The 26,403-nt window shown below is 42.5% G+C and overlaps 1 protein-coding gene across 1 annotated transcript in view; it reads right to left on the bottom strand.

Annotated features, from left to right (window-relative positions):
- The window catches only part of DST (dystonin), a 484,671-nt gene that overhangs the window by 385,055 nt on the left and 73,213 nt on the right, over positions 1–26,403 (bottom strand). The window contains exon 2 of the mRNA XM_015408298.1: positions 25,506–25,567. Within this exon, the coding sequence (XP_015263784.1) occupies positions 25,506–25,567 (62 nt within the window). The remainder of the gene's footprint in view (positions 1–25,505; positions 25,568–26,403) is intronic.

Below are 26,403 nucleotides of genomic sequence, written 5' to 3' on the forward strand. Positions count from 1 at the left end.
AATAAAACAGCTACTTTGAGGTCACCCACTGAATGTCTTGGAAGATTGAAGTTTTCTCTACAGGTTTCTCAATTTTGTGATTCCTTTTTTTTTCCTTAACATTTTTTTATTTTCCAAAACTACAAAGAAATAAAGCCCCTATAAACTATGGGAGAAAGTAAAGCTAAACACTAAAAACCCAAGAGGTGGTGGTCATATAATGATTATAATATAACTTTAAGTCAAAGAGAGTAATTTGTTACATTTAAGGTGATCATTAAAGTCGCTTATATGCTTCAAGTCCAGATATTCTGACTTAGTAAAGCATTCCGTGCGCCTTGGTGTTTAGTCATGCCGGCCACATGACCACAGAAATGTCTTCAGACAGCGCTGGCTCTTTGGCTTTGAAACGAAGACCGCAACCCTAGAGTCGGATTCGACTGGCTTTCGAGCAAGGGAACCTTTACCTTTACCTTTACCTTAAAGTACAATACAAAAGAACGAGTAAATATTTTTTAAAAAAACAGAAAACAAGCTTCAGAGAAAATTAGCATCTCATTGTTTGCCTCTTCTTTCCCTCAATCGATATCTTTGCTTGGGGGCAGCCACCCCACATTCCGAATCCGAGTCTTCTTCAGTAGGTGTTTCATCATTGCTTCCCTTGTCCTCATCGTCTTCCCCCGTTGGTCCAAGTTGTTGCTGCAAGAACTCACATGCTTTCATGGCAGAGTCAATTTCCCCCCAGTTATCTTTAAATTTGAAGAGTATGCATTCAGGCAGGATCCATTTGTAAGGGATGTTGTTCTTTTGTAAAAACAAAGCCAAGTCTCTATATTTTTTCCTTTTTCCCCTTATTTCAAAGGGAATGTCTTTCAAAACTCTTATCTTGTTGCCATCAATTTTAAGGGTAGTTCCATTTGTTGCCTTTAAAATCTGGTCCCTCACTTGTCTTCTGGAGAAACTAACCACCACCTCACCGGGCAGATTATTTTTATGTATTCTGAATATGACCTATAGATCACATCCATCTTGCTTTGAACAAAATCCACTTTTAAATCTGCAACCGGCCCCAAAGCATCAATCATGGTCTGCTTAAGATTCTACTCTTTAGTTTCAGGAACTCCTTGAAATCTCAGAATAAAACTAGCCTTTTCCATTTGTAGCTGTAATAGCTGGACTTCATCAGAGTTTCTCTTCTTTTCCATCTCCTGCATTTGTTAACTCTTATCACGTGGTCTGGATATTAAACATTAAAAGATAGCTTTGACACAATATGTTAGACTGTCCTTTATTTGAAACTGCAAACCAGAAGTCCTCAACTTTGTTGAGCCTAGGGTTGCCAGGTGTCTTCTACCTGCTGGCAGGGGGATTGGATGGGTGTTTCAGGGGTGGGTGGGGACATGGGCGATGCACTGATGTCACTTCTAAAAGTGACATCATCATGCTGGTGACATCAGGGCAATGCTCTATTTTTTGGGCAAAACTCTATGGTAAAAAAGCTACAAACCAGAGTTTTGCCCAAAACGTCGAGCATCAGACCCAATGTTGCAGACGCGATGATGTGGCTCCCAGAAGTGATATCAGCAAGTTGGCGAAGACACCCAGCAGGATTTCCCCACCAGCCAGCTGGTTCCGCCACTGCAGCCTTAAGCAGGAGAAAAGAATGATAAAAGTCCAAAAGTCTGAGAAAAGCCTGCAGCTTGGACTTTGATTTGGGTGGCGGCGCCTGCGTGATTGCCTTGGATTTGTCATCGGTGGGGTGGATACTAGCGTCGTCCACCGTGAACCCCAGAAATGCCACCCGGGGCACCCCCCAGCAGGCATTTTTTGCATTTCACTTTCAGGCCCGCGGAGTCGAACCGTTGAAGCACCGCCCGTAGCCGTTCTGCGAAGGTCAATGCATCCGGAGCTGTGATGAGGACGTCATCTAGAAATGGCTGAACTCCGGGAATCCCTTTAAGTAGCGAATTCATAAAAGACTGAAAAATACCCGGCGTGACCAACACCCCAAATTTAATTCAGTCAAAGTTTCTTTTAAAAAACTGCAGTTGTCCCTCATTGTGAGCATATAAAGAGGCTAAAGTCAAGTTTTCCCCATTTAAGGTCCCAGCCACAAATAAGAATCGACCTCTTGGGTCTGTAACAACCTTGTCTAATTTAAATCTGATATTTCTACTAATGCTGATAACCACCCCCCTGGACTTCGAGGTACCAGGAGCCAAAAATTGATATGAAAATTTGGTGGAATTAAAAATTACTTGATGCCTTCTATTCAAATGCATCTCTTGTAGAAATATTACATCTTGTTTTTGGCTTGTTAGGGCACTGACAATACTCTTCTTCTTGATACAATTATTTAAACCTCTGCAATTTAGAGAGGAAAAGCTAATTGGTTGTGCACTCATGGAGTCTTAAATGGGCTAAAGCATATTTCAAATGACCATACCATATGCCAAAACATATCTATGACACAAAGGAGAGCAAGGTTCCTTTTTCCTAAGTTGTAATTTTTAGTTTTCCCATCTAAAAGGATGTATTTTATCAAATTATTCCAGAAATAGGTGAGTACTATAGCCTCATGCCATACACTCATCTGTGTCGTAACCGTAGGCAGCACTACCATAGTCACATCCCACATCCGAGGGCCGTCCAAAGGATTCTTCCACTTGCCGTGCACGACTTTACTAAGGCTTTTTGCACAAAGAAAAGAGTGGTTAACCTTCACTAACAGTAAACAAATCAACCAAGGCAGAGCCAACCAGAGGGCTCTGTCATCCCTTCCTCTCAGCATATTCATTACATGCATCAAACAAACGTACCCTATAACAATTTAAAAATTAAAAGAGCAGAACAATGTAACACCCCCTGCCCTCCATAGAAGATCTAGCAATGAGCAAACTGTATAGCCAACTTCAAGCATAATAACAAAACAAAAAAAACTCGAGCATCCTGCATGGAGCAATGTAACCGCCTATTATAGGCATTAAGTGTTAGTCATCAGATGACAATCTCTAGAATCTGCGTTTCCCCATTTTTTGCCACCTTAGACGCCCTCTAGGCTTGTCGGAAGCATCCTCTTCTCCAGGAGTAATTTCTGGGGTTTTCAGCTGTAGAACGTTCAATAATGTCAGTCCAGTCTCGAGATCTGAGGTGTGCAAGATATGATCCTGATGTACCACTTGCAACTTGCAATGTGCCACCCATCGATATTTAATTTTGGCATCTATCAGAGTAGAAGTGACGGGCTTTAAGATTTTCCTCCTATAGAGCGTTTCAGGGGAAAGGTCCTGCAACACTTGAATTTTAATATCTTTAAACATCATATAGCCTTTGGACCTGCACCATGACGGATGATTTGGTGCAAAGGTGTGAGAACCTGACAACAATGTCCCTTGGCCAGGCCCGTTTTTGTTGTTGTCTACTCGGACCTAGTCTATATGCAAAGTCCAGCAATGGGGCCACACCACACCATTCTCCAGTTGTAATGTAGAAGCAAGCCAACTAGCAATAAAAGATGTCAGTTTTGTATTTTCCTCCGATTTTTACAGGAATCCGCGAAATTTAACATTATGGGCCCTAAGTTGATTGTCTAGAGACAGTATCTTGTCAGTAGACCAATCTTCCTCTGCAATAAGTATTTAGTCTCGTCTTGAATTGCGAGACTCATCTCCATTGCAGATTCAGCAGTTTGGGAAATTTTGTCTAAGGTCAATCTAAACTCAGCGATTTGGGAGGCAATAGGCTTAATGAGTTCAGCTGTGCAAGCAGCCATGTTATTTCCCAAGTTCTCCAGCGTTGTAAAGAACTCGTCTCTGGAGACCGCCATGCCGCCTCCCTGGTGTTCTTCCCGCCCATCTGCCATTTTACTAGCCTCAGGGTCGTTTGTATGCGCTGTAAAAGGTGAGTGTTTGGGCGAGAAAAAGGCAGTTACCAACCTTGTGCGTACACCTTCCACGTTCTGCTTTGTCCGCAAGTTCTTCTCCATGCCCAGTTTGCTTTTAAATAAAGTTAGCTGGCTATACGATAGTGCTGAGGAGGGAATTCACGGGAGCTCCGAGATTAAGCGTCCATCAGCCTCCGCTGCGACGCCACGCCCCCAAGAAGCATTGACTTTTTCAGGTTCACCCTCAGGCCCAACGCATCTAAGGTGACCAGCGTTAAATCGATACAGTTGAGCACAATCTCTCTGGAGCTTACTACCAACAACCAATCGTCTATGTACGGAAACATCCGTACACTCTGGAGACGGAGGTATGCTGCGATGACAATCATCATTTTTGAAAAGACTCTGGGCGCTGTTGAGAGTCCAAAAGGAAGGGCTTTGTACTGAAAAAGACCTTCTGCAACCGCAAAACACAAAATCTTCCTGTGAGATGGGTGGATATTTATATGGAAATATGAGTCTTGCAAGTCCAGGGTTACCATCCAGACACCTTCGCTGAGAAGGGGAAGAATGCTTTGCAATGTTGTCATTCGGAATTTCACTTTGTCGAATTTTATAGCAGCGTCCATGCTGCTTTCACTTCATTTGATCTCTGGTTTTATGGTGGCTATCTGCATAAATTTTTGGCCATTTTATGGCCATTCAGGGGTGACTCTGCAGTCAGTACAGCTTTAACCTGGGGTATTTGAATGTGGTTTTGAGCCGCATCTTTTTCTGTTCCAGTGTGGGTTTGGTACAACAATGGAGCAAATACGAGAAGCAGATTGGGCCAAAGTTTCAAGCCACATAACCTTAATTTAGGCAGTTAGCAGATCGCTCAAATAAAGACTTCGGCAATGGTGCAAATAACAGGAACTACATTATTTGCACCAGGGGACTCAAGGCAATGCAACAGATACAAATACAATACAAATACATAAATGCTTACAATAGAACAATAGAACTAAAGCATCAATTTGAGAGCAAATTACTCAGGGAAAAAATTAAGAAGAAGAGGAGGAGGAGGAGATTGGATTTATACTCCACCCTTCACTTGGAGTCTCAGAGCAGCTTACGAACTCCTTTCCCTTCCCCTCCCCACAACAGACATCCTGTGAGGTAGGTGGGGCTGAGAGAGCTCAGAGAGAACTGTCCTTGAGGGAAAAGCTCTGACAGAACTATGGCTTGCCCATGAAAGCATTTGGGATTGCTTTCCTTACTTTGTTTGGATCATCTTAAGTGAATGTATGAGTTGTTTTTTCTAAAGTAAAACCTCAGTATTCAGGTTAGATTGCCGTGTTGGCACTTTGCGATAAAGTAAGTGGGTTTTGGGTCGCAGTTTGGGCACTTGGTCTCTAAAACGTTCGCCGTCACTGTTATAGGGGGTTGAACTGCTATGTGTATTTCACCATCTTTTAATTGTTTTAATGGTTTCAGCTGTTTTAAGAACTATCAATACTGTTTTAAGAACTGTCTGTCTCAGAGGTGTCGAACTCATTTGTTACGAGGGCCGGATCTGACATAAATGAGACCCTGTTGGGCCGGGCCACTTGTGTCATAAAATGTAATGCCGGGTAGCAGAGATATAAACTTTATAAAGAACGCAGACAAACATGATTAAATATATTATTTTTTTTACTTAAAATACAAACATGCTTAAAACATTAACACTCTTGCAATATTTTGTTGCTGATGCCCCCATGCTGCCTGGAGTGGGGAGTCTACAAAACTAAACTGGAGTGTTTGTCTACAAAACTATAGTCTTCCCCAGAAAAAATAACTATTAACTCCTATGAGGCAAAGCAATAATAGAGAGACAGCAATGTATAGTGGTCAGTATGAGTCTACTATTTGGGAGGCCTAGATTCAAAATCCCAGTCTAAAAAGGAAATATGCTGGGTGAACGTGGTCTGGACACACACTCTCAGCTTAATCTACTTCACTGGCTTGTTGTTATTCCTCATCCAAACAGTTTACATTGCTTCCTACTGAGAAAGACTGACTCATGAGGGCATGAACACAGTGAAAAGGGGAGGGGGAGGTGGGCCCAGTTTCATCCAGAAGAGCCACGGCATAATGAGCCCAACGGAAGACAGACAGACAGACACACACACACACACACAGAGAGAGAGAGAGAGAGAGAGAGAGAGAGAGAGAGAGAGAGAGAGAGAGAGAGAGAGAGAGAGAGAAGCAAGGCACAGGAAAACTCATACCTTGAAGAGAACTTTGTCAACCTTTAGATGCCACTGGACTCTAACTTTACTTTGCACACACAGAGACATGTGTGCATAGCAAGGCAAGGAGAAGAGGGAAGCGGATCCAGTTGCACCTGGGAGAACCATAGCATAACGAGCCCAACAGAACATAAACACACTGTAGCAAGGCACAGGAAAGCTCATACCTGGAAGAGAACTTTGTCAACCTTTAGATGCCACTAGACTCAAACTTTGCTTCACACACAGAGAGACATACAATAGATGAGGGGGAGGCAGACCCAAGCAGTGAGGGGGTGGGATTCACATCGGAAAACAAAGGAAAGGCATTTGGCCCCATCCACTTCATTCATGGGAGGGGGAGAAAAGAGAGCCCCAAAGTGTATGCTCCCCTTAGTAGCTGAAATGGTGGTTCCCTCCACTTCTCTCCCTCTGGTCACTTGCTTGCGGACCAGATTAAAACCCTAGGCGAGCCAGCCTGCAGGCCGTAGGTTTGACACCCCAACCCTACAGAATGCTGAAGGGCACAAACTTCCCTTGGGAGCTGATTCCAAAGAGAAGGGCAACCACTGAAAATGCCCTAACCCTGGTGGTTGACAAGCAGACAATTCACAGGCCAGGCACCTGTAAAAGGTCCTACGAGGATGATCTAAGGAGGTGAGGGGAATCATACTGGGTGAGGCAGTCCCACAGGTAGGACAGTCCCAGGCCATTGAGGGCTTTATAGATAAAAACCAGCTCTCTGAATGTGCACCAAAAGCTAACCAGAAGCCAGTGCAGCTGCCAAAGTATTGATGTTATATGTGTAGATCAGGGGGACCCAGTCAGAAATCCAGCAGCCGCATTTTGGACCACCTGAAGCTTCTGAAGTGTCTTCAAAGGCAACCCTATGTGCACTGTGTTGCAGTAGTCTAATCAGGAGGTGACCACCTTATGAATCACAGTGGCAAGATCAGAGCAGGATAGATAGGGGGGCAGCTGCCAGGCTTGGTGTAGGTGATTAAATGCTGTCTTTGCCACTCTGGACACCTTTGTCCAGGATACGGGAAGAATCAAGGCACACTCCTAAGCTCCTAATGGAATCCACTGGACTCCATCAAGTGCAGGTAAAGACAGCCACCCCTGAGCCCCAGACCTACCCAACCATATGACCTCCATTTTTGACAGATTTAACTTCAGCCTGCTCTCATCTAATTCACAATGGCATCCAAACAGGAGGCCCACACAAACAGGCCCACATGGAGACACCAGTTCATAAATCACTGCCTCCACATAATCGCCATTAAGTTATAAGTTTACCAACAGCCCCACACAAGGGTGATTATGTGGACTGTACCAATTACTTTAACTAGATCATAGAAAATAGTTCTCTAAAAAATGGGGGGGGGGTTGAAGCAAGGGCAAGACCCACATTAAGTCAGTACTGAGGAAGTCAGCTCTAGCTGCCCAAGTGTTACAGCTTCTTGGGGACCTATTCAGGACAGATTTTATAGATGCAAATATAGATATATAATCTATAGATCTATTTTTCAAGTGTGGTCCCCATATGCAGATATCTAAAACTGTGGCTCGGGCCCATGCTTACCCAGAACAGATGTTTCTGCAAACCTGACAGACCCCAAGATGTACAGGAAAATCTGACATCTTAAAATAATACATTATGGGGTTTAAATACCCCCCACCTACCTGTGGGGGTTGTTGTTGGAGGCAGCACAGCCCAGAACCTGTGCTGGGCCTTGTGGCAGCAATGCAGCTCAGGAGCTGGAGCAGGTCCAGCAAGGAAGTGGGGAGGAGATATGGGATCCCCCTGGCCAATAGTCCTGCAGGCCCCATAACTGAGCCAGGAAGAAAAGAATCGGAGGAGGTTCCTTGCTGCCCCTCCCCGTCAAGCCAGCAAGCCCACTTGCCTGCTGGAAGGGAATGTGTGTGTGTGGGGGGGGGGTTTGCACAAGTCCTCGCTACCTGACCACACAGAGCTGTCACCCAGGGAACTGGGTGGGAAGTTGCAGCAGTTCTCGTTCCCTCTCTCCCTGGTGACTTGGAAATGAGGGAACCAAGTGACAGCAGCAGCAATGGTGTGGTGGTGCTGGCTGGGAACAGCACCTGCATGGCCACAACAATGAGGAAACAGACCCCCCCCCCAAGTATTGCAGGTTTCCACCTGTATATTCTAATAGTGGTCAGTCAAATCTGAGGATACTTAAATTCAGTGCCTGGAACCATGAATAGAGAAAAATAGATCTTTCTACAAACCTGGAAAACTCTCCAGGTTTGCAGAAAAATTTGAAATTAAAAAAAATACATGAGGGGGTTAAAAACACCCCAAATGCTGAAAGGAGCACCTGTAACTTTAAGCAACAGATTCTCTCAGTGGCTCTTACTAGGCAGCCACAGTATTCTAAGCTTGGTTCTGTCAGTAAAAGACAGGGGGAAGAGAGGGGGCAGGGTCCTTTCCAGGTCTATTTAAACCTTTGAGGGAGGGCTCATCAGGGCAAGCCTGGCTAGGACTGCCATCTCCAGGTTAGGAAATTCCTGGAGATTTTGATGTGGAGTCTGGAGAGGGCAGTGACCACCCAATCTGAATGACTACCACTGATTTTGCATAAGGTGCTGCGCTGCTGTCGCGCCTCCCTTTGCCCCGTTTCCATTGGTCAATTTCCCACTCGAAGCTGCGCGGCCGCATTTTGACCCGCGGCTTCGCCCTCTTTTTGCCGCGGTTTCTTGATCCTCAAAAAAACAGGATCATGAAACTGCGGGGAAAATCAGGCGAAGCCATGGATCAAAATGCAGCCGCGTGGCTTCGAGTGGGAAATTGACCAATGGAAACGGGGCAAAGGGAGGCGTGATGGTGGCGCAGCTCCTTGTGCGAAATCAGCCTCAGTGAGGCACAGATGCTTGCTACCACAGTCACACTATGATAACTAGTGTGGTGTAGTGGTTAGACCATCAGAGTAGAGCCTGGGAGACCCAGGTTTGAATTCCCATCTTGCTGTGGAAGCTCAGTGGGTGGTTTTAGGTTAGTTACATACTTTCAGCTTAACCTACCTCACAGGGTGGTTGTGTGGATAAAAAGGAAAGTAATGTAAACTGCTTTGGTCCCCACTGTGGAGAAAGGTGAGATATAAATGAAGTAAATAAAGAATAAATGTAGCTGAAGATGGAAGGCAGATAAAACGTAGGTTGGTGAATGGCTGAGAAGGAAAGAATGAGGCAGGAATAGGGGAGAGGATATGAGGGCTGCTTGCCAGAGGGAAAGAGGGGGGGATAGAGAGGAAAGCGAGGTGCCACAAGTCCTTTGCGATTCCCTACCATGCAAGTGGGCCTTGCCCAGTGGCAGGCACCACAAAACTGCATCATAGTTTTCCTAGGCAAAGGCTGCTGGTGATGGCAGAGGAAGAGCTAAAGACAGGGGCAGATAAATGTAGGCTGACTATTGGTTGGAAAGGGGAGAAGGAATCAGGAAAAAAGGAGAGGCTATGGGGGCTTTCAGGAAAAGGGAAGAGGAAACTGTGGGAGTGGGAAAGGAGATACCTCCTGCAAGTCCTTGGGGGGTCCCACTTGTGTGTATGTGTGTTTATTTATCTAATAAACACAAAAGTGCAGTGGCATTATTCACCTTTGAAACTACATTTGGGCATCTTGGCATACTTATCTCTAGGTAAAAGTGGGCAGACTGCAACAGTGGTAGTGCTAGAAGTAGGGCTTAGGGACCCACTACTTGCTTATTTAGTTAATTGTTTATGACACAGATAGGCTGCACTCACCATACAAATAAATGGCTTACATGGTCTAAAGATAAAATAAAATATCAAAATCAAGTATCAAGAAACAACCTAAAACCATCAAACACAGCACAAAAAAGCAATGTACTGTGGCCTTACAGCCCACAGAAGCATGGTCTATAGCCAAAGAACGCAATAGTCATATACACTGTGCTTGCCAAGTCAACAAAGGAAGTCAAGGCATCTTTGTGAAATTTAGGCAGTGTTTCCTTTACAGTTCAGGATTCTCCATCCTTCTATAGTTTTTATTTCCTGGCCATTAGCCTTTGTGTGGCAGGGAGTTGGGAGATAATCCTCCTGGCCCTTTCTTTCAATACTACAAAATTTATCTTTTTATTTTCATGTACCTTGAAGTTTTAAAAAAATGTACACAAAAATGTGCGGCATTGCTCAAAACATCTAAGAAAAACTGGGTTTCTGAAGTGCACTAGGTAGATAACATGTTCACTATATGTGTGCAAAAATATTTTACTGCCTTTTAACATTTCTTTTCAAACTCTTGTCTGCATGCCCATTTGAAGTGGCAGACTACATAAGCTTTCCAAGTAAGGTGCCACTCTCCAGGGAAGGCACTGGCAATCTGTTAGATTCCCTCAAGATTTATTGTAAGAATTTGGGACCTAAGTTATGTGCTGCCTCGGGCAGGGAAGCTTAGGGAACATTCATAGCACAGCTGGGTGTGGGAAGCTTGGCAGCTTGGCTGGAACAAGGATGCCAGTCTTGACAGAAAAAATAACAACAATGTTGTAACTGGAGGAAAGTCAGAGGGTGTTCATCAAATAGAAGAGTTTACCCAGCTAAAAAGATGCAAAAAGTCAAGCATAACTGGAAGGCTTGCACCCTCAGGTGATGGCTGCATTGAAAATGAGGAAAGAATACTGGTAATTTTTTTTAGCACCACTGGCCTCATTCTCTTCCTTCCTTCCTTCCCTACAAAGAAAGATGGATATACATAAGCAACAAACACAATTTGTTTCAGATAGTTTATTCCCAGTTTAGCCTGAACAGATATCCTGTATTTATGCGATACACTGACTCCTGCCTGGCTGAAAAATTAATCTTTAAAAAATCCTGCTTTCAATGCCAGCTTTGTACATTGCAAATATAGAACCAGTCTGCTTAGGTACTTAGGTGGCTCTCAAAATACTTCTTGTCTGTACAGTGACTTCACTACAATAATCTTTCACCCCAGACAGTCTTACTGACATATGGGCTGACCACAGCACAGCTGAATCTCTAAAATAAGAAGAAGAAAAATCTCAGTGTGGTTTATGAAAACACCACATAAATTTCCTTGATCATCTTTCTTCATGGAGCCCCCAGAATTAGAACAAACAAATGGATACTACTAGGACTTTAAAAAAATTGTCCCAAAGGGAACTATACTGGAAGCTCACTGGAAATTTTGAGAACCGTAACTGCTGCCTGCACAACTTTCCATTTTCCAGGACTAGGAGTAGTGGCTTACAAACTCCATTCCTCAGAACCCTGATGAACTTTAAGCATTTGAGGGGTTTCTCAATGAGAAGATTAGTAATGGAGTATACCAGAAAGGTGCCCAGAATTCTTTACAATGTGGAGGGATTCCACAGCCAATGTGCAGGAGTTCTCCAAACAAAAGACAGAACAATTAGAAATTTGAAAACTACTGCTTTACAAGGAAAGAGAATCCCAATCAATTTATTGCAACAGTCAACGACCAGCAGTACAGTTTGATTAAAACATTTAAAAAGGGATTTTAAAAAAAGATAAAATTAACAGTGACTATAAAATCGCACTGCCCTACAGGATTTTCGATGCTTATAAACCTGAGCACAAAGTTTAGCCACCTGACGAGTAGTCTGGTGATCCATGCACTACAGTAATCACTTGGGGCCTTTCTTTGTGTAGCAGACTGGCTGGAAGAAGGGGCATATAGATACAAATTCTAGGGTTGCCAAATGGGCCCAGGGGGCGGGAAATCCCCCGCTTTGGAGGCCCAATTTCCGCCGCGGCGGAATTGGGCCCCAGGGGGAACCCCGCCCCCGAAGCTGCGTCACTGGAGGTGACGCAGCCACGTTGCTGACGTTGGGGGCGTGGCTGAGCTCGTCGGGGGGAAAACCATATGGTTTTCCCCCGACGAGCTCAGCCACGCCCCCAACGTCAGCAACGTCGCACGTCACTTCTGGTGACGTGCTGCCGGCGCGCACATGCGCATCCTGCATCAACTCCCGGACCGCGGCGAGGCTCCCCCGCCGCGAGGGCTAAGTCCAGTTGGCAACCCTAACAAATCCCCCCCCATGATGTCCTTGTAATACAGAAGCACTCCATACATACACACATACCTCACCTGCCAGAAAGTCAGGCATAAATATCAACAACAGTATTGGTTCTTTCATTTTTCTCCTCCTCCTCATTTTTGAAATGTTTTACTCAACCAATATAGGATTGAAGTCATATCACTTGGATTATAGACTTCATCTGTATCTTCTGTATCAATATATTCCACAAAAGTAAATTTCATGTCAGTTTGCTCTTCCTTCTGATTGGTGCTCTACTGTTCATAGCTTTTCCACAGCTGTTCTTACTGCTGCTATAATTGTTTCCTGTATTATTCGTTTAAAGTCTGTAATCAACAATGAATCTTTGCCTACACCAGCCATTTCCAAAATATCTTCTTAAGAACAGGATATCTCTCCAACTCTTTATCAGTACAACCTCTACCATCACACAGCTACCTATACTTACACAGCAGATTTTTGTTATGGTTACATTAAAGAAAAACAGGAGCATTCCCAAGTTAAAATACAGAAAGTCTTTCAGATTGCCTTTCAGTAAAAAACCTTACGGTCACACCACTTCTATATTTGCAAAACAATAACCATTATAGTCATATTAAAGAATGAAACAATTTCAACCAAGGCCAACATTCTTATCAATTGTTAACAGTGCAGAGAAGACAGAATGTACTTTTATAATTTCAACAAACCAAGACAAAGTATGTTATGAGAGTATAACATATAAAAAATTCAATTTCTTATAAAATTTCTCCTTGATTTTATTCCATACTTTATTTAGGGCACCTCTTAACCAGTGTCTATTAAAGTTTGAGTGTACTTTGTCCTTACCATACCATGTATATGCGTGCCAACCCATTAACAGATCATGGCCCTCCAATAAGAGTAGTCTCCTATTTTCCAAGGTAATCCATTCTCTGATCCAGACTAGGGCCGCCGCTTGATTATATATATACCTATTGGGTACAGTTAGTCCTCCTCTATCTTTTCTGTCCTGCAGAGTTTAATCCTCACCTTTTTGTCCTGCCAAATAAATTGTCTTGGGATTTTATTTAGTTCTTCGAAAAAGTTCTGTTTTTTTAATATCGGTATACTTTGGGCTAAGAACAAAACTCTTGGCAGTATATTCATTTTAATTAAAGGACTGTGGTATGGTTTTCCATTTTGACAGTTTTTTAGCTATCTCTTTCAATAGTTCCTTATAATTATCCTCTTCCAGTGTACTACTTTTATTTGTAATGTTTATTCCGAGGTATAAGAAGACACCAAAATGGGTTTCACCCTTGGAGGCATTTATACAACCAGCCCTATTAACGGCAAACAAAAAACTAACATATCAGACCTTATTGAATAGTGAAAATAAATTAATAACAGTGGAAAAGTTGTTAAGAAACAATACAATATCCTGGTGGGAAAAGCTAATGTTGCAGGATAGATTTAAAAAAGACATGATGAGAGGCTTTGAGGGTAGCAATAACGAGTTGGATAAAATTTGGCTGTCCTCAAGCGACAAATTAATACAGAGACTCTATAGTTTTCTGCTGGATGATTTTGAGAAAGACGAGGAAGTTAAAGTAGTGATGAATAAATGGATGAAAGATATGGGGAAACAGATAGAATTAGATAGGTGGTCTATAACGTGGGACTCATTTAAGAATATGAGAGCCATAGCCTACAAAGAAAACATTTATAAAATGTTTCATAGATGGCATTGGTCCCCGGAAAAAATAGCTAACTGCTACCCCGGATACTCTAGTCAATGTTGGAAATGTAAGGCCAACAAAGGGACTTTTTTAGTATTAGTATATATTATAACCGCTGCCCAATTATTACTGGCTAAAAATTGGAAATTAGACATAATACCTAAGAAGGAAGAATTAGTTGCAAAGGTGCTAGATCTAGCACAGATGGATAATCTAAGCCTGAAGTTGCAGAATAAGTATGGAAAAGTGTATTATAAAAGCTGGGTTAAGGTGTATGAGTGGATAGAGACATTGAATGTATAAGACTCTACATTATATGTTATCTATATATTGGAATGTTAAATATTGTAAAATAAAATAAAAATATTTATTTTAAAAAATTCAATTTAAGTTCCTAATACTTCTTATTGGTTCTTCTTTTTAGTTGTGATACATTAAAATATAGTTATTTGTAATCCTTTAAAGGGTCTTCATATAGTTCATATAATTCCAGATAATTTATTTGTAATTCCAAACAGAGGAGCTCTTATTTCCCTGAAAGCCAAAGCCAAATAAGATGAATATTTCCAAAATTTTGTGATCCACTACACAATATTGAAAGATCGATATTGTTCTCAGATCACAACCTTCTCTTCTTTTGCCCAAGCCATTTTAAAAAACGCTTACAGATCTTTTCTTAGCCGCTTGAAGAAAGGGGGGGGAGAAATTCTTCACCCCTCTAATCCTTTCTGTTTTCAATAGATTTAAAGGGCGCTTGATCAATGGGGAGTCTCTGATGTTGTTGCTTGTACATTTACTCACGGTGTTGATGTTTTTAAGCAGTTCAGTTGACATTTTCTGCTTCTCCCCCTCACGTGGGTGGTCACAGCTTCGTGCCCATGCTTGGCATGGGCGCTCTCAATCAATTCTTGCTTCGAGGCGATCAAAGGACTTCCACCCGCTTGCTGCCGCTTGTGGGGAGTCCTGATCAAGCCCCCTGCATTGTGCTCATCTTCAGGGAACTCAGTGGAGTTCGGAAGCCCCCAAAGTCCTCTAAAAAACCATTGATCCAGCCAGTACATGGGAGAGTTTCCCGGTGTTGACCGTTCTCACCGCACTGGCACCCGGACATATCCAAAAAGAGACAAATTGACTGAAGAACTGAACATGAGACCCCATGAAAGAATGACAAGAGATGGAATTAATGAACCAGCAAATGAAATATCTACACAAAGAGAGAGAAAAAGAATATATGGAACCTCAAACTATTTTAAAAATACAAAAAATACACGAAATGGTTTCCTTTCTTAGAATATGTTTTCAATACCAATGATTCCAAATCCACAGTTCCTTCTAAATACTATGAAGTCTTTCATCACATGTAACTTAATGTTTGATGCTTCAGCTAAACTTCATCAGTTGTATAATGCTCTGTGGTATTCAATAGTTCTAAGTTTGATTGTTGGTTTAAAAAAGTTAAATAAAATGTTTATTTAAAACAATTGATTATAGATGGTTACTACCAGAAGATACTTGTTTTATCTACAAGAGGAAAGGGCACAAAATTAAGACTTTAAGGCTTAAGAGGAGAAATCAGAGATTGAAGGATGAAAACCTATGGAAAAGCTCCAAAATTTTGTGAATAAGAAAAACTACACAAGCATCAAATTTTTTGATAAGGGAGAGAATACAGTCCCTCAAGATTTTATAAAGGTCTGAATAATATAATTATTATACTGATGTTCCAAACTACATAAATGAGTTGAAACATTGGAAAATATACCAGAAGAGTATTTTAAAAATTACTTTTTGAACCATATGTGAAAAATAGTTGTAAGAATATAAGGTCAGATTTGGAAAACAAGTACTGAGGTATTTAAATAGGTAATTTGATGAGGTAATGAAATCCCCTGCTATTTGGATACCTATGTAAATAATATTTTTTAATACTTTCAATTTATTAATCGCTTTCCCCAGTGGGCTCAAAGCGATGTACAGTTACACATTAGACAGGGGACTAACAATGTTCAAAGGGGATAGGGAGGACAACATATATTCATTTTTAATTGCACACGCGGTCACTGAACGGTGTAAACGTCTTCTGGCTTGGCTCAGTCATTTTCCGAATGGCTGCTTGTCAACCAGGCTTCAGGACCCATATGTCACATCACCACACTGCCACCGCCTGGCCAGAGACATCCACTGCAGGGATTTTTGTAGACGAGAAGTTCTTTCGCCTTTTTCCGACCTCGACCAGGAAGTCCCGACCGTCAGCTAACACCCTCCCACAAGGGAGATTGGTGTGCCCACCCTTTCTAAGGAGTGGTTCCCATTTTATCTACTCGGCGAAGCTTTCGAATCGCTGGGTGGACGATGAGCTGGGGACAACAGGCTGGCTGCTCACACCAGCGCGGTGCTCGAACTAACACAGTTCGGATGTTAAGACAGTGGGATATACCCACTGTGCCACTGCTCCCCTTGTGTATGTATGAAACTATATGGTTGTGTATGTATGAAACTATAAGGTTTAGACTTTGAACTGAACTGAAGAATACAATAGATAAAGTATACAGATATATAACCTTTCATAGAATACAAAACTTTATATCTAAAAACATGCAAAAGATTTTTGTAAGAATGTAAGTTGGAACATGGAAAACAAATATGGTATGAAGTATCCAAGCATGTAAATTGATGTATTTGTGTTTTGTCTGTGTGATGTTTGTCTTTATAAAAAATAACAATATAGTTGTTATAACAATATGTTGTTATAAAATAACAATATAGGATTGACTCATCTCCATCTACGCAAACATACCCATTTTTAACAACACAAGTGAATGGAAGCGATTCCCACCCCTCACTCCTCCTTCCCACACATGTTGTTTTAGCAGTTTTAAAATGAGAAGGAGGTCTGACACATGCCTGGCTCCAACAAAACCAAATACCCACTCCAAAGAACCCAGAATCAATAACTGGTGTTTGCTGCTTAAGGTAAATACTGGTTATGCTTTAGTAGAATAGGCAATATTATATAGGATGCCTGAGCAGCTGTCTGTCCCAGCAAAAATCAGAATGAGTTTGCCAATTACACCTACAAAGCCAATCTTGGGGGAAGGGTATTCCTTTTTCAAAAGAATGAAACCTGTTTTTTCTGTTTTACAAGCTACACAAAAGAGGTATTCAGAAACATGATTTCCATTTTTATAGCATAAACAGTACTACAGTGTATGTTTTATTGACTGTGTCCCCCGGCCTCTGCCATCTGTACAAGTTAAGAACTGTCCAGATTGTCCAAGAAATCCAGATGAAAATGAAGTCGGTTTTGCATTTCTAGTATATTTATGAGGAACTATTCATGTTTCACTCTGGTGAGAGGCAGAAGAACTTCTATGGCAAAACAACAACAACAGGTGGGGGTAGTGTTCCTTCATCATTTTTATAATGTGAAAAATACTCCCTCCCCCCATTTCTCTATATATACTGGAAATAAAAGACTAGCATTGGTATGTAACTGAGAGCCTTATAAGCAACATGGGGACAATCTGAAGCAGACTGATGAATAAGTAAGTCCAACTTTATTCACTGGGGCTTACTCCCAGGAAAATGTTCTTAGGATTGTACCATTTATATGCAACACAACAAGGAAAGCAAAGCAAAGTTTCCCCTTCTTCCTACTGTATATCTACATACTGCCAGATGCATTTTAATTCACTGCTGCTCTGGGCACTGATGTATGTCTATTAACTGCTTTCCAAAGCACCACCTTATCTTCTGTTTTAGTTGAACATCCACATCCAAGATTTCTGCTGTGTTCACATAAGACATGAGGCAAACAGGGAGGGTGAAGCAGGAGGGAAAGATAGGGGTACCCTTCTTTCTTATCTTAACATGGCTTCCTTTGAACCATCAAGATATCCCTCTTGCATGGATTATCTCACAATGTAAGGGTTACATTTTAAAAAAAATAGACCTTTGTCTTTCCATTCACAAAGTAACTCTTTACTACTCTTTCTATTATAAAAAAAAAATCTGTTGTATTTTAAGTTGCTGAAACATCCCTGATCCAATATAGCTATGCTATGCTGCTTCTCAAGTATTAAATGGCTGTCAGAGCAGCTAAATACAAGTACCTTTGTGCAGGTGGCGCTATTACTCCACTCTTCAGTTGTTTTAAATGGAAAAAAATGGAACGAAGTGCTAAACCATGAACAAATCCTGCATCATAAGAGGACAAAAGCAAGGTAATAGAAGCCAACTGGGTAATCAAATGCAATGGGGGAGGGAGGGGGATCTTGTTCATTTTTCCTTACAGCATCTCTTTAAATCCACTCACTGTATTTGTCTTTTCTGAACTGGCAAGTTAACCATATCTAAAGTAGATGTATGAGAAACCTGCATTACACAGCTGAATGGGGAATGCAAGCTATGCACAGACTTTTCATTCCTCATAATGGCCTACTGCACTGTCTGTTCTGTGGGAATCCACAATTGAATATTACCTCTGTGGTAGGACTAAACTGTGACTCTTCTGTTTAGGATATTCATTAAAGTGTTTAAAAAACTTGAATTTATTTCTGCAAATGCAATTCACTATTACACCATGTTGGTGGCATAAAATAGGATGAGAAGGAACCAATATCCATAACACCTAACCTGGACAACTGGTAGAAGCAATTCAGCTTCTGAGGATACCAGTGAACCTAACAGGTCGAAGCCTTGATGCACAGAACAGCAGATGGGAGGAGGCAACAAAAATGTTGCTAAAAGTAACAGAGAAAGAGCATGAGCCACAATGGCTGCATGGATGGGGTCTGGGATGCTGAAGCAAGAACGTAAGCAATAGAGGCCATATAAGTGAAGCTGTGGGATGCTGGAAAAACCATTTATTTTCCATTGACTGCGTCTGTAGCAACTATGAAAACTGACAGTTACTACAGATTCTAGGAGGAAGAACACATATGTGCTCTTCTAGAGGCTGATCTGTGAGCTGTATCAGAGATCAACATGATTCAGCCAGGAATCACTGAGCAAATCTGAAAGCCATAATGTACAATAGGCTTGTGAGCTTGCATTGTATGGAGCGGGGGGGTGGGGAGCGGCACTTGTGACTAGAGAGATTTCAGTGAAGACATGGTAAGGTTCACAGCAAAAACCTGCTCTTGGGAATATTCAGCACAAAAAAACCACAACATTTTAGGAAAATTTGTTGTAGTGACTTTTTATAGCACAGAGACATGGGTGTTCCCAAAGGATAACTACACAGGGTGTGAAATATAGAGTCCAAACTTCCCTTTACTTCATTCAAATTGAACTGAGAGGTATATGTTCTGTATGGTCCTCTCCACTAATAAGCATATGAACTAAAGTGGAAAAAATCTATATGAGATTCTTCCACCAGTTCTAGGTTTGGAATTCAGCTCTAATTGTAAAATATTGCCAAAAATGAAATCTATAAGATACTCTTTTCTGCTGCTATAGAAAAGTGTGTAAGAGTCAAGTAGCACTTTACAGACTAACAAAATTTGTGGTAGGGTATAAGCAATGACACACGAAAGCTCATCCCCTGCCACAAATTTTGTTAGCCTTTAAGGTGCTACTTGACTCTTAATCTTTTCTACTGCTACAGACAAACTACCCATCTTGATCTATCTCCATGGAAGGCACCACATTTTTTCAATGAATATGTAAAAGAAGTAAATAGCTTGAAAAGAAGCCGAATAATAATATTTGGGAATTTTAAAAGACCACCTTTTTATTCTAGGAACCTGTTATATCTTACCAGCAGAACAAACAATTTTAAAAGGTTAAAAGGAGATACAAACTAAACTCTTTGCTGACTAAGCACTTATTTCATTTTCATATGAAAACACCTGCAATGAAACCAAAAATTACAGATTTGCAGACATTCAAGTTTTCTAAAGAGGAGGAGGAGAAGGAGATTTATTAAACAATGGGCAAGCAGTGCTATTTGCTGAAGGTATACTAATATAGGAACGGAAACATGGAATAAACCAATGTATTTTCAAAGCTTAATCTGCATACAGCAAAATTGTACAGATAAAAAACAGCAGTTTACTGAATAATGTATCAATTAATTCAAAGCCTTTGGCTGATTTCAGCGGGTAAAATAATCTTACATGTTAATATCTCACAAGGACAAATAATAAAATATTAATCAAAGCTCATCAAAAGTTAATAGCAAGCAATCCACAACAAAGGGAATGAATTAATATATTAACAATATTAGCTGGTTAGGGGGGAAATCAGATTAACATTGTTAATCTGACTACTGTGAAATGCACCACTGTGAAAAGCTGTGTGTGCTTAATTAAGTAGATATATCTTTACAGTGAAATGGTGTTCTACAAGATTCACTGGTCCATTGCTGGCCTCACTTCTAGAACTGAAAATCCAGGTACCACTATTTTAGCAAACACACAATTAAGGTGGTGTTTTCCCATCAATTATAGCCATGGATTGTGGCGCACTGACTGTCAATTAAACCACCAACCTAGAAAATTCTTAATCAGACCATTTTAAGATTTCTAATTCTTATATTTTCTTCTTTTTCAAAAAAATGTATGCTTCTGAAACTGAAACCTTTTCCAAGTGGATTTTTATTGTTTAGTATGAACAGGGGAAAAAACAGACTGCCTCGGGAAGTGGTAGATGCTCCTTCACTGGACGTTTTCAAGCGGAGGCTGGATGACCATCTTTCGGATATGTTGTAGGGCTATCTTTCGGCTACGCTCCTGCAGAGTGCAGGGGGTTGGACTAGATGACCTGCAAGGTCCCTTCCAACTCTAACATTCTATGATTCATCTGCAAGAATGCAGCCACCAAGAACTGATTATCAAAGAAAGTTAGAAGAAGAAGGAGGAGGAGGAGGAAATTGGATTTATATCCCGCACTTCACTACCCAAAGGGGTCTCAGAGCGGTTTACAAACTCCTTTCCCTTCCCCTCCCCACAACAGACACCCTGTGAGGTAGGTGGGGCTGAGAGAGCTCTGACAGAAACTGCTCTTCTCAAGAACAGCTGTGTCAGAACTATGGCTTGCCCAAGGTCATCCAGCAGGTGCAAATGGAGGAGTGGGAAATCAAACCCGGTTCTCCCAGATTAGAATCCACACACTTAACCACTACACCAAAATTAACCACTACACCTCAAAGACTCAGCATTGTTTCCTAGGAGTCTCCTTGCACCCATGGCAGCCATAAGACTGACAAATCAGCACTCTACATCAATAAAAGCATAGAAAGATTAACACACTAGCTACACATTATGCCTGATGACACCATGACACAGGGTTAGGGCTCTTCTTCACCCAAAGAGTGATTAACACATGGAATTCACTGCCACAGGTGGTGGTGGTGGCTACAAGCATGGATGGCTTCAAGAAGGAATTAGATAACCATATGGAGCAGAAGTCCATCATTGGCTATTAGCCACAAGGTACAGATAGGAACTCTCAGGCTGGGGCAAGTGATACTCTGTATTCTTGGTGCTTGGGGGGGGGCAACAGTGGGAGGGCTTCGAGTGTCCTGGCCCCACTGGTGGAACTCCTGATGGCACCTAGTATTTTTGGCCACTGTGTGACAGAGTGTTGAACTAGATAGGCCAATGGCCTGATCCAATATTGGCTTCTCTTATGTTCTTATGCTCTTTCATGTTATGGAGGCACAACTGGGCACATCCACAATGCAATCTTCATCAGAGTTTATTAGACTTCATCAATGCATCTTCATCAGACTGCCTCGGGAAGTGGTGTATGCTCCTTTGCTGGATGTTTTCAAGCAGAGGCTGGACGACCATCTTTCGGGTATGTTGTAGGGCTATCTTTAGGCTATGATCCTGCAGAGTGCAGGGGGTTGTACTAGATGACCTACAAGGGCCCTTCCAACTCTAACATTCTATGATTCTATGATCCAGGCCCTTTGAGATGACTAGGGTCCCGGTCACACCGGCGAAAAAAGCCGCACCGGAAGTGCAGCTTCTTAGAGCCGCACCAAAGGAAAGCGCGGCATTGGGATCAGATGCTTCCCCCGAGCCCCCACGCATATTCTGTCCAGCGTGATCACAAGGCCGGGGAAAGCGAGGCAAAGACGGGCGAGCCAAGGCTGCTGGAGTATTCGTGCGCATGCGCAGTCCGGCAGTCACGCATGCGCAGTCCGGCAGTCCCTCGAATAACACTGGCTGCCAGCATGTCCGCAATCCCACGCCCGGCCTTGCTGTGGATCTTCCGGTAGGTACTACATTTCCCCTAGTACCTTTTTGATCCGCGTTGACATCTGATCGCGCCCATTTGATGCGCTTGCAACTTGTCCGCTTCGCGGGGCAAATCATCCCGTGTGACCGGGGCCTAGGTGTATCTATCAGTGAGGATTAGGCCATGAGTGGTGAGCCATCCAGGACCAGAAGTTGTTACATACACTTAGTTGCCGGGGAGAAGAGTTGGGCCTGGGGTCTTACAAAGAACTCCCTACTACAGGGTTTATGACCTATATTCGGGGTGGTTTTTCATGAAGTACTTATTGAACAATTCAATGCACCAGAAGTGGTAACATACTGATAGAAAAAGGAATGTCCAATGAAGCTGCTGTCTGTGTTTTGTAAGGAAAGCACATTCCACAACAATCAAGCAGAAAAGTATTTCACTTCTTCAATATAAAACTCAACAACAGATGTTAATATTCAAACAAATGGCCAGTAAACAATACTTAAAGTATTGTAGGCTTTAATATATAAATTTCTGAAGCGGCAGTCCAGTTAGTTCATATCCAATTACCTTTGATATAAATGATAGGCTATTCAACAAAGCTTTTTAATATACAGAGAGATTAAGAAGTGGACACCACTGGGAAAAGCTCACTCCCATTTTTTTAAATCTATTTATTATAAATTGAGTTAAGCATGGAATTTCAATATTCTGTCACTGTTGTATCAAGCAGTTCTCTCCATGTGCAGACAAGCCATCACAGTTGAAGGACCACAGACAAACTCCTCAGTTGCACCCACCTTTTCCATTAGACCCTTAGACCCCTTTCACTCGTGAAACACAGCCTAGGTATATGGAACTTGAATGAATGCATATTCTTCCCTAGTTCATCCCACTACTCTGTCCTTGTCACAAATTTTAGACTGTAATTACCTTGGGGGCAGGACTCTACTTCTTAGCTGTAAAGTGACATGCACACTGTTGACATTTAATCAATCAATAAATAGCAAGACAGTCTCCAACAAATAACTTTTCAATGGGGCCAGTTCATACATAAGATACCAAGCAATGGGTAATCAAATGATGTGCCTGCAGGTGTAAACTGGCTCGATGTGTCCTGTGAAATGGCAGTCAAAGCCACAAAGAGGGAGTTCTACGCAGCCACGATTGCGTCTGCGAGCTCACGCCCGGCCCAATTGTATAGAACGATTTGGTCTTTAACAGTCACAGGGCAGACTAAACACTAGGGAATTGGACACTGGCTGTGAGGCTTTTGCGAGCTAATTTGCAGATAAAATCTTATCGCTTTGCTGTGACCTCCCTGCCACAGTTGAGACAGTGAGTGAACTCGAGGCTCCATGCACTTCTAGTCCGATTTTGGATTATTTCAGTACACTCAATCCAGAGGAAGTCGACATATAGATCTCGACAGTACGCCCAACCACGTGCAGCCTTGACCTTGACCCTTCATGGCTAATTAAAACTAGCTGTGAGGGGCTTCGAGGTGCCCTCAGAGATATTATTAACAAGTCCCTCTCTGAGGGGCTGTTCCTGGGGGCTCTCAAGGAAGCGATGGTCTGCCCTCTCCTAAAAAAACCATCTCTGGATCCAGCCGAATTGGCAAACTATTGGCCAGTTTCCAATTTACCCTATTTGGGCAAATTAATTGAGAGGGCGGTGGCGATGCAGTTGCAGAGCTTTATGGATGACACTTCCATGCTAGATCCCTTCCAGTCCAGCTTCCACCCAGGCCATGGGATGGAGACGACACTGGTTGCCCTCACAGACGACCTCCGGAGGCATCTGGACCGTGGCGGGATGGCGGTGGTGTTGTTGGACTTGTCAATGGCGTTCGACACGGTCGACCACCAGCTACTGACCCACCGCCTCGATAACATGGGGATTCAGGGGCTTGCCTTGCAATGGCTCGTCTCCTTTCTCCAGGGTCGGGAACAAAGGGTGGCTCTCGGGGAGCTGCTGTCTCAAAGGCACCCGCTAATCTGTAGAGTGCCTCAAGGGGCGGTGCTTTCCCCAATGCTATTCAATCTCTACATGCGCCCCCTTGCCCAGATTGCTGGGAGGCATGGGCTAGGGTGTCACCAATATGCGGATGACACTCAGCTATATCTGTTGTTGGGCAGTCAGTCTGACTCTACCCCGGAAGACCTGGACCAGGCGTTACAGGATGTGGCTGGTTGGCTTAGACTGAGCTGATTGAAATTGAATCCGACGAAGACGGAGATCCTGTGCCTGAGTCGGAGCGGATCGGGGATAGGGATCCCACTACCAGCCTTCGATGGGGCACCGTTGGTGCCAGCGCCGAGGGTCAGGAGTTTGGGAGTGCTCCTGGATGCCTCCTTAATCATGGAGGCCCAGGTAGCAGCCACTGCCAAAGCAGCCTTCTACCATCTCCGGCTGATTAGGCAGTTGGTTCTCTTCCTTGAATGCAATGATCTGGCAACAGTGATCCATGCAATGGTCACCACAAGGTTGGATTACTGCAATGCTCTCTACATGGGGCTGCCCTTGGTGCAACTCCAGAAGCTGCAGCTGGTGCAAAATGCAGCAGCCAGGCTGTTGATGGGTCTCCCTATGCAGGAGCACATCCAGCCTGTGCGAAAGGCATTGCACTGGCTGCCAATAGCATACCAGATTTGCTTCAAGGTGCTGGTCTTGACCTTTAAAGCCCTATATGGCCAGGGACCTACCTACCTGAGGGACCGTCTTTCCCCATATGTTCCCCAGAGAGCACTACGTTCAGGGTCGCAAAATCGTTTGGCCCCCCTTGGTTCTAAGGACGCCAAGCTGGTATTGACCAGGACCAGGGCGTTTTGAGCTTCCAGACAAGATCAGGGCCCTGCGGGACCCTTCACAGTTCCACAGGGCCATGAAAATAGAGCTCTTCCACCAGGCATTTAGGTAAGGAGCTGCATTTCATCATGTGTGCCAATTTTATTGCCAACCTGAGCCCGCCGAGAGTGGATGTACCGCTGAATGTATGTCTCTATATGCACTTTACCACAGCCGTATTGCCATTGTTATGTTAATGGTTTTAATACTCTATCATGTCTTTTATATTGATATTTATATTGTTGTTTTATCTATTGTTTTCCTATATAAGCCGCCCTGAGCCTGCCTCGGCGGGGAGGGCAGGGGAAAAATCAAATATATAAATAAATAATGTGAATCAAATTCAAATCATAGAGCTGCTTTGAATGATTAGGGCCTTAGCTCTAAAACCCAGTAACAATTTATCTGAACATGTATAGACTTGCAAACATTTAGAATTAGACTGTAAGGAGTTTAAAGCCATTTATTTGATAGCATCAGGAAGATCAAGCACAATTTCTCTATCAAGAGACTAGCACCTAGTGGCAGATGCTGTAATTCCGAAAGTCAATACTAAAGAAGATGTGTGCGAATAAACTGACCTTCAGAAGGTGCTGGTTTATCCATTTTGTGAAGGTTTTCTTTTGTACTTTGTCCCGTTCATCTGAGAAGAAGAAAAAACAAACAAGCAAAACTCAGTATTTTTTTTAAAAAAACAACACTTACAAAGATTTTAGGGTGTTACAAATTACCTGAAGACTTAAGACCTTTAACCTGGAGGTAAAAATGTAAACATTAATTATTATGAAATTACAAAGCACATCTGTAATACTACCAGAAATCAAGCTGTTATAGAAACCAAAGACGGAAATCAAAAAGAAATAGAAACTAAATAATAAATAGGGTAAAGGAAGTTCTGTAAAAAGGATACTAGCAAACACAATTTTTTTGTATCAGTGTTTGGAGTTAAACTGCATGGATCAGGGAATTATAAGTGAAACACAAAGAAACCTATTGGTTACTTATCAACGTCTCACACTTGGTTAGGATTGCCAGGTGATGGCTGGCACACAGCAAGAGACTGGGGTGGGGAGCTGTCAACATGATGACAAACCTGGAAGTGTTGTCCCAGCGCTCTAGGATTCAGCAGAAAATGTTTGCTTTTACCATAAATTTTACAGGGAAGTCTAGAGCAGTGTGACATCACTTCTGGTCTCACCCTGGAAAAAACATTATGCTGTCATATCAGCAGGGGATATTTCGTAGAAAAAGACCTGCAGGAGCTCATTAGCATATGGTATGCTAATGAACTACTAGGCTATTAGCATAATAGCTCATTAGCATATGCAACGCCCCCTGACATAATAGGAAGTGATGTCAGAAGGGGAAGCAAAAGGGGGGCAAGGCATCTTCAAAAGCCTCCCCTTCTCTTCCCCAGCTGGGGGGGGGGAGCAAAGAGAGAAAGTGTTTACAGTTTAAACCCCTTCTCACTGGAGTTGG

Source organism: Gekko japonicus, unplaced genomic scaffold, assembly GCF_001447785.1.
Source record: "Gekko japonicus isolate JY-2015 unplaced genomic scaffold, Gekko_japonicus_V1.1 scaffold383, whole genome shotgun sequence".
In the NCBI taxonomy this organism is placed as follows: domain Eukaryota; kingdom Metazoa; phylum Chordata; class Lepidosauria; order Squamata; family Gekkonidae; genus Gekko; species Gekko japonicus.